Source organism: Mytilus trossulus, chromosome 14, assembly GCF_036588685.1.
Source record: "Mytilus trossulus isolate FHL-02 chromosome 14, PNRI_Mtr1.1.1.hap1, whole genome shotgun sequence".
Taxonomy (NCBI): Eukaryota; Metazoa; Mollusca; class Bivalvia; order Mytilida; family Mytilidae; genus Mytilus; species Mytilus trossulus.
This window is the reverse complement of record NC_086386.1, coordinates 70276276-70292552: the sequence shown is the minus strand read 5'-3', so window position 1 is coordinate 70292552 and position 16277 is coordinate 70276276. Positions and strand designations below refer to the sequence as shown.

At 32.8% G+C, this 16277-nt stretch overlaps 1 protein-coding gene across 1 annotated transcript; it reads left to right on the top strand.

The window, feature by feature from the left end:
• Positions 1–2484: 2484 nt before the first annotated feature.
• On the top strand, positions 2485–15921 carry LOC134696184 (leucine-rich repeat-containing protein 74A-like). The gene is made up of 13 exons (XM_063557841.1): positions 2485–2698; positions 3592–3844; positions 4569–4762; positions 5289–5396; positions 5784–5877; positions 7336–7385; positions 8158–8239; positions 8632–8717; positions 9324–9518; positions 9723–9815; positions 12173–12454; positions 13731–13816; positions 15107–15921. Exons 1-13 carry the CDS (start codon positions 2633–2635, stop codon positions 15537–15539), a joined length of 2022 nt encoding a protein of 673 aa, XP_063413911.1. The 5' UTR covers positions 2485–2632; the 3' UTR covers positions 15540–15921.
• Positions 15922–16277: the final 356 nt, after the last annotated feature.

The following is a 16277-nucleotide window of genomic DNA, read 5'->3' as shown; positions in this document are numbered from 1 at the left end:
GCATTAAGTTCAAAGAGTTTTGGGATAAAATAAGGTTGAGCATTACAAAAATAGTTTGTAAAACATATTACGTTTCATAATGCAAGAGGTTATGGATCAGTGAGGTCCTTCATTTATGTATTCCAAATTTTTAGGCCAAACTCTTTATACTTTTGTGCATTATTCTCTATACTTTTGCGCGTTAATGTATATACTATTCTTTTTACTTTTGCGCAGTATTCTCTATTAATATTATTTTAACACCTCATTATTTTGTAATCTTTTTTTCTATTTTTCTTTATTATTTGAATTCAATGTTTAGCCGATCATTCCCTATTCCGTAAACCCCCATGATACATCAACACACCCTCATATAATTTGCATACCTGATTTTCTTGACACCGATTTACACGTGTTCGAATTAAACATAATCGATTTTCAGTGTCATAAATAATATTTTTAATCTGGCCTACACATCAATCATAAAATAAGAAAGCTAATATCACGAAGTGAGAAAAGTTGTTATTGTTGCTAAAACTCTAATTGTACCACATCAGTGGTTGTTCTGTTGAAAAGGGATGGGACTCCATTTTTTTCCATTTTAGTATTGATCCATTACAATTTGAAAAAACAGTAAATACATTTGAAACTTGCCTCCGCGTGTCATTTGCAGTATGACACGTTTATCGGTTTTAAATAACAAATAAATGCTTATTGAATATATAAAAAAGAAGATGTGGTATGATTGCCAATGAGACAACTATCCACAAAAGACCACAATGGCACAAACATTAACAACTATAGGTCACCGTACGGCCTTCAACAATGAGCAAAGCCCATACCGCATAGTCAGCTATAAAAGGCCCCGACAAGACAATGTAAAACAATTCAAACGAGAAAACTAACGGCCTTATTTATGTAAAAAAAATGAACGAAAAACAAATATGTAACACATAAACAAACGACAACCACTGAAGTTTGTGCTTATTGAAGTTTGTTACTTAGATCGGCTATTTCTTGTGTTTATATACAAGAAGATTTGGTATGATTGCTAATGAGAAATCTCTCCACAAGAGAACAAAATGACACGTAAATTAACATCTATATGTCGCCTTTCGGCAATGATCATAGCTGTCTGTTGTCGAAAGCAATACATTGATTTAATTTAAGTTGATATTAGGTGGTTGTCCCGAAAACAAACACCGCTTCACTCAGTGTCTTACAATCCTTAATCGATAAGAAACATATCAAAATGAAATGTTAAACATACAAATCGGTCTCAGGTTGAAATCTGAGACTACTATAACACGTGTTATAGAAGTCTCAGTTGCAATGTAGGATCATTTCAATCAGTTGCATAATGATTAACATTGGTATAAACTTTATAATAATAATATAAACAATCAATATCACACAATCGCTAGGTAATGCCAACAGTCCTGTATTATACAAATTCCTTTTTCGTGCACATGTCACAAGGGTGTTATAAACATGTATGTATTACTCCTACACTACAGACAACCGTAGACAGAACATCACATAAAAATAACGTGCACAAGATGTGTTAATCGTGGCATTGCGATCATTTCCGTTTATCCTGTATATATACGCCAGACGCGCGTTTCGTCTACAAGAGGGACGAAAGATACCAAAGGGACAGTCAAACTCATAAATCTAAAACAAACTGACAACGCCATGGCTAAAAATGAAAAAGACAAACAGAAAAACAATAGTACACATGACACAACATAGAAAACTAAAGAATAAACAACACGAACCCCACCAAAAACTAGGGGTGATCTCAGGTGCTCCGGAAGGGTAAGCAGATCCTGCTCCACATGCGGCACCCGTCGTGTTGCTTATGTGATTACAAATCCGGTAAATAGTCTAATTCGGTAGGTCAAAAGACGCATCAGTGACGCTCGAATCCCAAAAAGTTAAAAAGGCCAAATAAAGTACGAAGTTGAAGAGCATTGAGAACCAAAATTCCTAAAAGTTTTGCAAAATACAGCTAATCTAATGTGCTTTTATACGACGTGTTCTCCATCCTTACTTGTCTTCTCATAGCCTAATTGTAGGGCCCTTGTCGTTTCGCTGAGAGTGGTACAATCAAAGAAGTGTAGCTTTCTGTTACCTGTGTATCATGTATTGAATCTCTTCGATGCTGTATCTCGGCAGAAAACCCTTAGCTAGTTCTACAGTACAATTACACAACAATAGTTAAAGACGTGTAAAATTACAAAATACACTATGAGAGTATGCACGTTGTTATTGAATTACAATAGGGGTATAGAACAGAGAATAAAACACGGACTTTGGTGCATTGGGTGACTTTGGTCTGAACTAAACTGTAGAAATCGAGAAACATCACGAAGGAAAATATTTAGGTGCATTTAAATTTTATAATCTCTATTTTGATCCTTTCAAAATGCGCCTCAATTAATCGGTTCCATTGTTCTTGGCTAATATACAAAGTTAAACTAGTGGAGATTAACACACAACGATTAAAAGATTACATTTAAGGTTACAAACTTAAAACATTGGTGTTTTAATGAAGTGACGTTCTCCATTTTGACGTACAGAATTTTTAAAATGGAGTTTTATTTATCATAGACGTTATTTACAATACTCGACAAACCTCGAGATTTTTAAGATGATAAGTCGACGTGCATCACCCGGTATCAGCCTAGGAGCCGATAATCATGGACGACTTTTTGAAGTAAGTGATACTGTGAATCCTAATTAACTCAGCTAATAAATATGGCCGTCCTTTTTCTCGTTCACTATCGTTGAATAGCGTTTTTAGTTTTGTAGCAAAATACAAGTAAGCATATACATACATGTTTACAAAAGAAGATATGGTATGAGTCCAAGAGACTACTCTCGATCAAAGTCGCAATTTGTAAAAATTAACCATAATTGATTATAGATCATAACACGGTTTTCAACATGGAGCCTTGGTCCACACCGAAAATGACTAGTGTAAAACCATTTAAAAAGCGAGAAATTAAAACACGAATGAACCACGTCAACAACCGACAACAATCGAGCGTCCGATTCCTGTTTGCACCTATTCTATTCTGAGTCAGGAATCTGATGTTCAGTAGTTGTTGTTTGTTAATGTGGTTCATACGCGTTTCTTGTTTCTCGTTTTTTTTTATATATATATATAGATAACATTGTTGGTTTTCACGTTTATATGGTTTTGCACATGTCATTTTTGGGCCCTTCTTAGTTTGCCTATTCAGTTTGAGCAAAAAAATCCGTGTTGAAGACCGTACTTTGACCTATAATGGTTAACTCTTACAAATTGTGACTTGGATGGAGAGTTGTATCATTAGCACTCATTCCATACCTTCTTATATCTATTGATTAGTATGGCGTTCATTATCACTGAACTAGTATATATTTGTTTAGGGGCCAGCTGAAGGACTCCTCCGGGTGCGGGAATTTCTCGCTACATTGAAGACCTGTTGGTGACCTTCTGCTGGTTTTTTTTATTTGGTCGGGTTGTTGTCTCTTTGACACATTCCCCATTTCCATTCTCAATTTTATTATGAATTTCTTTCAAACTACATAAAAACATTATGTCATAAGATGATTTTTTTTAAGAAATCAGTTCGAGAACGAAACTTAAAGAAAACTAAACCTGGAGTACTGGCTGCACAATACAGACTCAATGTTCCTGCAACAAAAACATCCCAGTCAAGTAAAATACTTCGACCAAAGAAACACGACATGGTTCAGCTCGTCCGAGACGAGGTCGAGGAAAGTAACTTGTTCGATGTACCTAAAAAAGAAGAGAAAGAAGTTAAAGAAATTAGGCTGTGCAATTTAGACGACTCTGATTTTTCAGATGAGGAAGGTGAGTAAAGGATGACCGTTACTGTTGTTTTTGACGTTTTGTCAGATATTCGGAATCCTCTAGTTTTATCCACATAGTGTCAAGAAATACTTTGCCCGCTAACACGTACTTTCTTTTCATTGTTTTATAACATGTAGTTAAAATAGCTATTTTTGAAAATCTTATTAAATCTTTTTGTTTTCAATAGTTTTTGAAAGAAAAAAGATGCCAATGCTAAATGTATGAAAAAATCTAGAGAGAATCATTTCCCTCCCTTTCAATTGATTATATTTTAAAAACTAGGACAATGATCTGATACTTTTTTTAGGCTTTTTTTAGAACCGTTCTATAGTATCAATTCAAGTTATTACACTATTCGTTTATAAAGCTTGTTATTTCCAATCAGTGGCACCATGGGCACGAACATCCTAAATTGGGTTTTAAATATTTCATCTTTCGAGTCAAGAAAGAAAAGGAAAATGTATGACTTTTTCAATGTTTCCCCGAGTCCCTTGGGTCCATACGTCCAATTAAGTTTCAACCTTTTGAGGTTAAAACCGTAAGTTAGCCACTCATCAGTATAAGATAATATTTTTTTTAATTTTGTCTTTTTAAATTTTTTTCTTGAAACTTCATGTTCATAGAAAATTAGTTTTTATAGTAACTTAACCAAGGATTTATATAGAAGTACATGTAAACTTACTTTTACAAAAAAAAAACACACTTGTTTTCATTTTATATTTAGATGAACTTGAGTTATATTTCATGAGTCAACGTCCAAAAGAGAAGATGTCTCAGAAACTTTACAAAGAGGCTTGTAGGACGTTACAGATCACGCCGATGCAGATGTTTTATAAAGCATTGGACACAGATGAAATCAGAGTTATCGGAGTGACGATGAAACCAAAAGATACAAAGGCTTGTGCAATAGCTCTATGTGTAAGTAATACCGACCGTGTGGGTTTGTATGGCCAGTCAAGGTCGTTATAAACTTCCATATATTAATATACATGATATGTGTAACTTTCAGAAAGCAAAACCACTTGGAAATGCATCTCTGGTAACTAGAACACAATCCCTACCAAAACTATTAATAATAATACGATAGATAAAGGAAGATGATGTATGAGTACCATAAGACAACTCTCTATCCAATATATCAAAGTAAAACATTATAGGTCTTGGTACGGTCTTCAACACCCTTGGTTCACACTGAACAGCAAGCTAGAAGTATTAATTTATATATATGCAGTTGAGATAAAATTAACAGTATCAGTTTAACTGTATCACATGCTTATTTTGACAAATAACGTCCCTTAAGTGATGCTCTAGATCCGTATAACAATTATTGTGGTGTATGGTAGTACCAGGGTTTAACTTTAGCGCCACTTTCATATAACATTTATTGTGGTGTATTTAATTAACCATACTGCCAATAAATCGATTAATCAATTAATCATTTCAGCGTGACAGTGAAGTAGAAAAGATGACATTTGACGGGAATGACTTAGGAAGTAGTGGTGCTATGTATATTGCTGATGTCGTGGACAGGAACACATACCTGATAGAATTAGTAAGTGACAAGAACACATACGTGATAGAATTAGTAAGTGACAAGAACACATACCTGATAGAATTAATAAGTGACCAGGAACACATACCTGATAGAATTAGTAAGTGACAAGAACACATACGTGATAGAATTAGTAAGTGACAAGAACACATACCTGATAGAATTAGTTAGTGACAAGAACAAATACTTGATAGAATTAGTAAGTGACCAGGAACACATACCTGATAGAATTAGTAAGTGACAAGAACACATACGTGATAGAATTAGTAAGTGACAAGAACACATACGTGATAGAATTAGTAAGTGACAAGAACACATACCTGATAGCATTAGTAAGTGGCCAGGAACACATACATTGTACCTCATAGCATTCTATCTTTTTTCCAGAGTATTACAGAAAACAATATTGGAAAACAAGGCGCAGAAGCTATATGTGAAGCGTTGAAGAATAATAATTACCTGAGAAAGTTAGATTTGTCAGGTGAGTTGAAAATCAGTACACAGGGAGGGGGTCCGGGGTTGGAACCCCCGGCTTTTTGTCGACCATAGCTTTTGAATGGGGACATATGATTGAAAAATCTCTTTTGAAAATGGCTGGAATTATTACATCTGCAGAGTCACCTATAGTTACCTGATTTTTTTTTTATCAAAACTACTTATAAACAATACTAAACATGAAATATCAGAAGGTTTTTGGGGTAGTTCTAAGTAAAAACAGAAAACACTTTTTGTTTTAGATAGACACAATTTCAAAGCAACACAAATTGTTTAAAGTTTATTGGACTGGCCGCATCATACTAATATGTGTAATACGCTCTCCACTAAATGATCATAAATATTACAGACAACATGGTTAACAAATTCTAACAAAAAAGTAAAGATACACGAAGTAAATGTTTAGTAGATGGAAACCCAACATTACATGTCGATACAGGGTCATGTATATATAGCTACTGAACGCTGAGCGTACTATCTTAGTGATTTGTATAAGTAATATATGAGAGAGTTAAACTGCTTTTCATTATTTTGTACTACTTATTTTAAAATATAACAAATTCATATTCAAATTAAAAATACAGTACTTAAATAAAAAAGGGTATAAATGCATTCCTTCATAAAATAGTATTGTCCTAAAAATACTCAGACATGCAAAAACCGTTCATCTATTCGTGGGAGTGGATTAAACCCCAGTCTATAAATATTGCGAACTCATGTCACGGGCCCACGATGTTGCGAGTGTGTTCTAGTTTAGTATACTTAAAAAATGGAAAGGGACTAAAGGGAGATAGTTGGTAGTCTTTATTTAATTTCTTTCTCCGGAATCACAATTTATAACTTTTGTCTTAAGTCTGAAACGATTTCTAGCATTTTCACAAGACAATGAAACTGGTACAATTATATAATCAATGTATCCAATGATTAACGAGCAATATGAGAAGAAGCCGACACTTTTTTTTGGAAATAATTACAGGCTTGAAATATTAAGTTTTATACATAACAGCAGAACAATTTTCAAATATCTTTTTAAATATCTCGAGAAAAATTGTATTGACCAAATACAATGCTAAACATATAAAAGTAAAATAAAATAATCAATTAAACCTCTTTGTGGATATGCATCTCAACTATAAATTTTCTGTTCATGTTCATTGTAGTAAAAACCTCATTTTTACTTGTTTACAAATATAGTTACATTGCAAACATTTCTAATATTTTGTATGTTTTATATTTTGTTTGTATTATATTGATTAAGATTATAACACGATATTGGCTGATGTACCCCTATTTTTGACACCTTTAACAAATTTTTGTCTGTTTATTTTTGTTCACACATCGTTGTCAATATAATGGAATTTATACAACTGTCATACAAGTGAGAGGTTTAGGTACAACCCGTAAATACTAGTTGCTTACACTAGTTGTCCACACTCTTTTACAGGTAACAACTTGACGGAGGGCGATGCTGTCCATTTCAAAGAAATGTTAGATGTAAGTATGGTTGGTTAAAAATCAAAATTAAATGCACACATAAATTTCAAAAATATTGTGTTTGTGGTGTTTTGGGGTTGGGTTGGGTTTGGAAAGGGGGTGATAGGAGCAGAGGTGCGCTTGTGGTTGAACCGCCCTTTTGACGATCAATGACTTTAAATGGTTCATATCGTTGGAACCTAATGCATGCTTTCAAAAATGGCTGGATCCGCTTTTTTGTTTTTTGTTCACAGTTTTGAACACTGCCTTTCATAGTTAAGTTCTGTTTTTATTTTGAATGAGGATGAATAAGTAATCAAGTTCATATTTTGTTTATTTAATTTTAAGGTGTACGTGAAATACTACACGTAATATAAATTGGATTTTGATTTATTTACATAGAAAAGTGTTGACGCACACGTTTTAAAACAGTTTTCCTTTCTGTAAAGATCTATTTTTTTTAGAAATGCATTTAAAAAATGAACACATTACTGAAAAAGCAATCTTATTAAAACACAAATCAAACATATATCGTAGTAGACAATATCTTATTCAAAACAAATCTCCTACTGGATATTTGTTTAAAGGCCCTGTTTGGTCGTGCTTATTAATTTATCTTATAATTAATGTCTTTTTTATTTATGGTGTGAACGTTCCTGGTGTAAGCAAATCCAAAAAAGAGTTTCGGAAACACCAAATGTATTAACTGTTTTTTTTTCATATGCTCTCATAATATCAAATCGTAGTGTACTGCTTTACCTGAAAAATTTTGTGTTATTTTTTATCATTTCAGGAGAACCATGCCCTGAGAGAACTTCATCTGAAACACAATAAATTTCATGAAAGAGGAGGCGAAATATTTGCAGAAGGATTAGGTAAAATAGCTAACCGCTTTGGTCATTGTTGAAGGCGTAATCCTAATAGTTATAAAGAATTCCTATTTCAGTATCAAATATCATTTGGAAAATATTGTTACGTGATTGTGTATGAGCCGTTTCTTAGTTTTGTGTACGACTAAAATATATATCGCACTTTCGTTTTTCTCCTTTAATACTGTGTCCAATTTACGACGATCGTACCATATCTACATGTAAATGGATGACCATTTTTTCAACATTCGAAGCGAACTCGTTGCTTTCCGAACATTCCCGAAGTTTTACGATTGGCAAATTTACGTACTTCGGTCCTTGCTTGGATTTATTTTTTACTTGCATTTTAGTTATGTTTCATATAATTTAATTTCTAATGTTATCTGTTTTATTTACAGCTGTAAATGACTTCCTTAAAGTTCTTGATTTAAGTTGGAATCACTTACGACTCCGCGGAGCCACAGCTATCGGTAGAGCTTTACAGGTTTGTTAACAAACTAAGATATATAGTCTATTTCATTTTACCTTTCTTCCAAAACTATGCTGTTTAACAGTCGATGAAAAATGCCTCACGGGCCAGTTTATTGTCTCTTTAAGTCATTCCCCGTTTCCATTCTCTATCATATTCTAGTCGAAATACATCAGAAAAAAATCGCAATCTCAATACAGAGGAATATTAAACATCATTCTTCATTTTTGTTTTTTACGCTAAGATCCAAAATGTAAGCAAAAATTTTTACACTTGATTAAATGTTGTGTGGTTATCCGTAATCAGCTTATCGGCAACCCTCGGGTGAATCCGCTAATCTAATGCAGGTGCGGAATCGGCCGAGTTGTGACGAATTCATCATCAACTTAACATGAGATCCTTGATGAAAATGATGAGTTGAGGTTGCTTACACCCACACTATATTGAGTCTAGTTTATAATTGTCTTCTCTCGACAGTAAACTTCGTACTTTCACATCAATTACGAACAATACAAACTGGTTCGATATTATATTTCTAAATTTTTGGCGAAGATTGCACTTTCAATGCTATTTTTAAACATTGTGTAATGCATGTCTGTTAGATTCTTTTATCACATATAGAAAAATCGCCATCTGGAAAAACTTGACATTTCTTGGAACGGCTTCCACCTAACAGGGGCAGCAACTATCAGTTACGCCCTCACAATGAATACAGCACTTATTGAACTGGATATGAGTTGTAACAGACTTACAGACGCATGCGCAAAATGTCTTATAAAAGGAATAGAGAAAAATTCAACTCTGAAAATTTTGAGGGTAAGTTACTTTTTTATCTGCCTTCTTTCTTCTTATTGTTGAAAAAATAAAACTTATAATAGATTAAAAACAATTTTATTTTCTTTCTTGGAACTTGAAACTTTAATTGTCAGATCAAATGAAAAATAATGAAAAAATCTTTTATCAAAGTAGAAATATATATAAAAAAGATTAAAAAATATTTTATTTGTTTGAATATTTTAGCTTGGAAAAAATCAAATGTATCCCATCAGTGCAACGGAATTACTGGAATGTATAGATCAATCTATATCAGGAATACAACTTTTAGATCTTGGGGTGAGTTCAATCGGCAATCATAGGGGGAGTCCGCTACGGAATCGACCGAGTTGTGACGAATGGGCGTAAGTTAGACAACTAGAAAATAACAGGAACTGATTAGAACACTTTCCATTGGACGCTTAGAAATATTGTCGACCATTCATGTTTGTTATTTCTGTTTTTGTATTTTCTATCGTTGTAAACTATGCCGTTAGTTTTTTCTTCTGAATTCTTTGACATTTTAATGTCGAATCATTGTATTGATGACTTTTGCTGTATGGTGACCTATGTTTGGCTTAGATATTGGTTATTTCTACTCTGATGAATAGTTGTTGTATTGGCAATCATACCACATAAGTAACCATATTTTTATGATATTAAGTCCTATGAGTAAGAACAATTTTAAAGTGCTAGTCTACCTAAGAATCAGGCAGTGGTGAAAACATGACAAACAAAAACCCACTCAGGTTGACATTAATTTATGTTCAAAATGTATAATGATGCAAAAATATACCACTCGTTTTCTTGTCCTGTTCTGGTAATTGAAGATAAAATTTGGTTACAATGCACTAGAAATTAACAATTAAGGGAGCTAACTCTGTAATTTGCTATCATTCTAACCAAAGTTTATCTAAAGATTTCTCAAGTTACCAGACACGCAGACACTAAAGACCTACCATTTCTAAATCAGGATGAGTGTTACGTCAAAATAGGATGGCTAGGTAGGTGGGTTTTTTTCAGCCATGTTTTTGATTTTTTTTCAAAATTGCCTGATTCTTACAAAGACTGGCACTTAAATAAGCAATAAAAAAAATGTATTTGTATGCATTGATTGAAATACAAATATCTCATTCTGTGTTAACAGATCATACTTTTTTTATTTTTAAAATCTTCCTCCGTTCTCGGATAGCGACAGTGATTCCAGACATTCAGTCTGAGACTTCGCCAGGGGGTTCTATGTTACACTGTATTGTACAGTGATAGCCAACCTGTACCAAAAAATAGCCGTGTCTACTTAAATCTACATCTTGCACTGTATTTATTTACATACATCTACAATATATCTGGCTTAACATTCCAGTTTATAAAATGAGATACAGTGTTATATCTCAGCTTAGAATACATTTGTCACAATGGGCTATCCATGCGAGTAAAGTCTGACAAAGTGCCGTTGTTTAATTAGTATTCAAGTTAAAATTTGATTCACCATTATTATACAAATATTTTGTTAAAAGCTGATCAGATTGTAATTTCGTTAATCTGACGTTTGACCTTTTTACGATGAACTTCTTAACACCTTCTTGAGACCTTAAGCCGATCAATTGGATTAAGATAATCATAAACAAACTATACATACTGACCTTATATTTGTTGAGATTAAACCGTATATTAAACTTTACTTAAATTCAAAAATTATTGATTGATTGAGATTTGAAATTGAGAATGGAAATAAGGAATGTGTCAAACAGACAACAACCCGATCATAGAGCAGACAACAGCCGAAGGCAACAAATGGGTCTTCAATGCAGCGAGAATCTCCCGCACCTGAATGGGGCTCTTCAGCTGGCCTCTAAACAAATATGTATACTAGCCCAGTGATAATGGACGTCATACTAAACACCGAAGAAACCTAAAATTATAAACCATACAAGAGTAACAAAAGCAAGAGGATCCTGACTTGGGAACAGCACAAAAATGCGGCGGGGTTAAAGTCCATATATATTAATGTATAGGACGAAATTAAGAATTTAAATTTAAGAATGATAAAAAGTCAGTTATCCGGCAATCGGGATGATCTTACGCATCAAGTCAGAATGGGATACATGTAACAATTTTACATCTCACCTATTCTAGATTAGATAAATCAAATTCACGCTTCATAATATACACTTTAGATCGACACACTATCCTATAATATATACTATATACATCGTGTGAGCCCCGGACACAATGTTTTAATATGTCAAAATTAACAGCATGTTTGAAACCAGTCGCCCTGGTGTAGGGGTTTGAATCGTGGGTATATATTCTTCAGGTTTTGAGTTCAAATCTCAGCATAGACATTTGATTTTTTTCTACATAAATTTTGATAGTTACCCTTCCCCGTATAAGTAGTTCATCGTTTTATTGTGGATTAGACATTGTCAAAAAAAAATTACAAAACAAAGGAAAGCATGCTAAACAAAGAGAACTAAAAAAAAGGGATGATGTGGTGCTCATATCACCCCTAGGTAGAACAAAGGAGCTGAGATGTAAACCTATAGATCAGCTTCGGAGCTGACAAGATGTATATTATACTCTTCATAAATTCTCTGTTGAATAACAATAGAATTTATGTTTGTATCTTTTTATTACTTTTTTTCTTTAAATTGCAGGACCAATGTGTTATGGATACATTTGAAAAATTATATAATGATATGAAAAAAAGACGAGATTCGTTTAAAGCCATTTATGGATATGTTTGGGATACGAACCGCGAAGGAATTTCACAAACTGATGTAAACGAAGATGAAAAGGATCTCATTGACGAAGACCCATTACTTGTCTTATTTGAATATGCCAGACTTCAAAACTTTCGTCTGTTAGACATGTTTACTATATTAGACACAGATAAAAGTGGATCTCTCGATAAAAAAGAATTCAAAGATGGATTAGAGGTGAGTATCATACATGATGTAAAAATATACTATTAAAATCTCTTAGACTAAGTATGATTTATTTAAAGAAAGATAAGAGGCGAGTATCTTACAAACTGTATAAATATACCATGCATAGGAAATTTTATCATCAGATTTAATCAAATGTTGGTTAGAGATGAGTATCTTACAAGCTGTATAGATATTCAATTAAAATCTCTTAGTAAGATTTATTCAATGAAGGATAAGAGGCGAGTAACTTACAAGCTGTATAAACATTCCATTGAAAGTTCTCCATCGCCCAGATTTTATGAATAACTTATAAACTGTACCAATATACGATTGAAAGTCTATTGTCAGATTTCAGATTACTATAAATAGTATCAAAATGTTAGATTTCAACTATTTTCCGCAACGAGATTCCATTATTCCCTTGGCTATGAGATTGACAAAGAAAGGAGGTTAAAATAAGGGCAATACACAATCAGACAATACCATGAAACATGAACGAAAAGGCGATTGAACATACAAACAAAATAAGTTACACACTAGGAAAGATAAAAAAAATAAATGAAATAGACTCAGATTTCTCTGAATGGGTCAGCAGTTCTGTATAACTAAATTAATTATTATTTCCTCTACTAAAGTGTTAATGTCCCTTTGTATCTGTCGCCTTTTTTGTTTAAAAATCCAATGATGACGTCACGGTCAAATAACAAAATTATGTATATGAGGTGGTAGACAAAAGACTTTCAGCCAATCATATCACGTGTTACAATGATTACTGCTGTATCCCTAATATTGACATTTTTACCAGTTATGTCTGTTTGTTTTACTTACAGATTGATATCGATATAATGGAATTTTATGTGATTGTCATACAAGTGTGAAGTTTAACTAGTTATAAAATCAGGTTTAATTCACAATTTTTACATAAGGAAATGCATGTTCAAGATCAGATATATGAAAGTTGTTTTTTACTCGTTTGATGTGTTTGAAATTTTAGATTTTTTCGGTAAACTGTCGTAAAATTATAAATTCCGTTGATAACATTTGGTACGATGATTTTTTTTGTTTCTTATTTAAAAATAACATAGATGTTAACTAGAAAGCACCAATAAAATAGTTTAAAATCTGAAAACGAACGATTTGTTTTTACTTTTATGATTTTCTGTATGTCCATGGATGTATACTACGTCAACTGAGGTCAACTGAGGTCAACTGAGGTCTATATTGTAACTTCCATTTATGACTGAAATTTATATAATCTTTTTTTTTTTATAATTATTTTAAATAGCAAGTGAAAATACCAATGTCAGAACCATCTCTGAACCTTTTGATAAAGAAGATGGACAAAGACGGAGACGGCGAAATAGATTTTGGGTTTGTATAAAATAAGGAAAAACAACAACAACAAAAATGCGTACGAAAAAAAATCTGAACTTACCTTTATCAGGAACGCTCAAGGCCAAATATTTAAAAGTCAAGGATATATCTATAACAGAAACAATTTGAAAGTGTATGATAAAAAGGACATGAAACTAATGGCCGAATCCATCTATGACAAACTTTGACTGAGTGAGTTAAATTCTTAAAATTCCTAATATTTTCTATACTAAAAATTTCCAAAGTGATTAAGATTATAACACAATGTTGACTGTTGTACCCAAATTTTTTTTTGACCTATTATGTCTGTTTGTATTGTCACACATCGTCAATATAATGGAATATAATGCGGCTGTCATACAAGAGGTTTAGCTAGCTATAAAATCAAGTTAAATCAACCATTTTTTTTTTCATAAGAAAATGTCTGTACCAAGTCAGGAATAGGACAGTTGTTATCAGTTCGTTATGTTTGAGCTTTTGGTTTTGCCATTTACAAAGGAACTTTCTGTTTAGCATTTTCCTCGAATTTCGGTATTTGTGATATTTTACTTTTTAGAAAGGTTTGCTATAAATCTTGTCAGTACTGACGTATTCAGAAAATTCAAAATTTACGTAATCGATTAAAACCATACCATAGAAATCTATGTACACATCTTCAATGTTTGCATAGTTGTACAACGGATAAAACACATACATCATTCACAAATGCAATCTCTTAAGGTACAGTACACATTCGTATTACATAATTGACGTCCGGTCTGGTTTTTTTTAGTTAGATGGTTTCTTCAACTAATTCTTACAGTTTATTCTTATATAGTGCTGTAACACGACAGTTCCAGGTTAAGGGAGGGTTGAGCGCTCACGAACATATTTAACGCAGCCACATTCAGTATGTAATCCAGTAGTTGTTATTGGTTCATGTCTGTCATATTTGAGTTTCGTTTATTGTTTTCCTACAAATTTGGCCGTTAATTTTCTTTATTAAATTGTTCCGTATATTTAATGTTTTAGCCTTATATAACCGGCTATACGGTATGTGTTATTCTCATCGTTGAATGTCGTACAGTTGCTTGTAATTGCTTACATCTAATTTATTTGAACTAGTTTTATGTTGTATTGAGGTCTAAGGGTTTGTTTACATCCATATAATGTATGGATTTTGTTATCAAAAGTTCGTTCTTACACCATTCGTGTAAATGTTCTTTAAACATATTTTACACATGACAAACAAGTCAACAAATCGATTATAAAAATATGTTATATACATTTCTGAATGTATTTTTTTAGGGAACTAATTTCAGCTCAAAAGTTGCACAAGGAAAAATTACGTGAATTTATGAGAGCTGAAGTTGATTTGGAGAACACCGAAATAGGACGAATAGACCGGAAGATAAGAATGGTCATGAGCAGACGACATTTAATGAAAAAGAAGAAAACAGAAATGAAAGATCTTCTCAAAGTTTTAACAAAAGCAGCTAGACCCGTAGAAGAAGACATACCCGTCGAAGAAAAAGTTGCTAAGGATCTTAAATCTACTTTACAAAAAGGCTTTCCTAAAATGGCAAATCTTATGAATTTTCTTCCAGATATAAAGCAAAGATTGTCACTAGTCGCTCAAACAGATGCAGAAGGAAACAACAGTCAATCAGTAGACACACCAGAAGAAACCAACCAATCAGTAGACACACCAGAAGAAACCAAGCAATTAGTAGACACATAAAAACAACAAACATTCAAAAAATTTAAAAGTTATAAATTAAACCTTTCTGTCGTAAAAACGACAAATGAAAATATATACGTTTTAAATAATTAACGATACAGCGTTCAGGAATGATCATAAACAGGGTTAAGGTTTGCAAAACCCCTCAACATATGACATAGGCTTCTACACGTTTCTGCATTTTGAGTTGATTAAGCGAAATTAGACTTCTACATGAAAATATCTCAACAAAAATTCCGTTTCAGCTGTTCTTGATTTATATTTGTTTTATGATGGTTTACTGAAAGTGAGATACAGAGCAAGCCTGAACATGGATATTAAATACTTAATTCGAAAACAGGATTATCATTGACAATTAACAAAACATGTAAAATTAAATAAATTGCGGGTTCAATTATGTATGTTTGTTCTTTTTCCTGATTGCTGTCAACAGATAATATAAATCTCAGTATGATGTAAGGATATGCTTACCCTCCCGGAGCACATCTGCTCATTCTCGTTTTATGTTGGGGTTCGTGTTGCTCAGGTTCGAGATACAGATTTCTATAGTGTGTTTTATTTGTTTTATGTGGTTTTTTCTTGTTAGAGACATCTGTTTTCGAGTTGTTTAAGTAGTCAAACTACTAGCTAGCTGTTTCACTTGACTGTTAAAACTCCTAATGTGAGTTCAATTCCTGCACGTAGCAGGTGCACTTGACTCTAATCTTTATTGACTAAGATTACTCCGATATCCTAAGA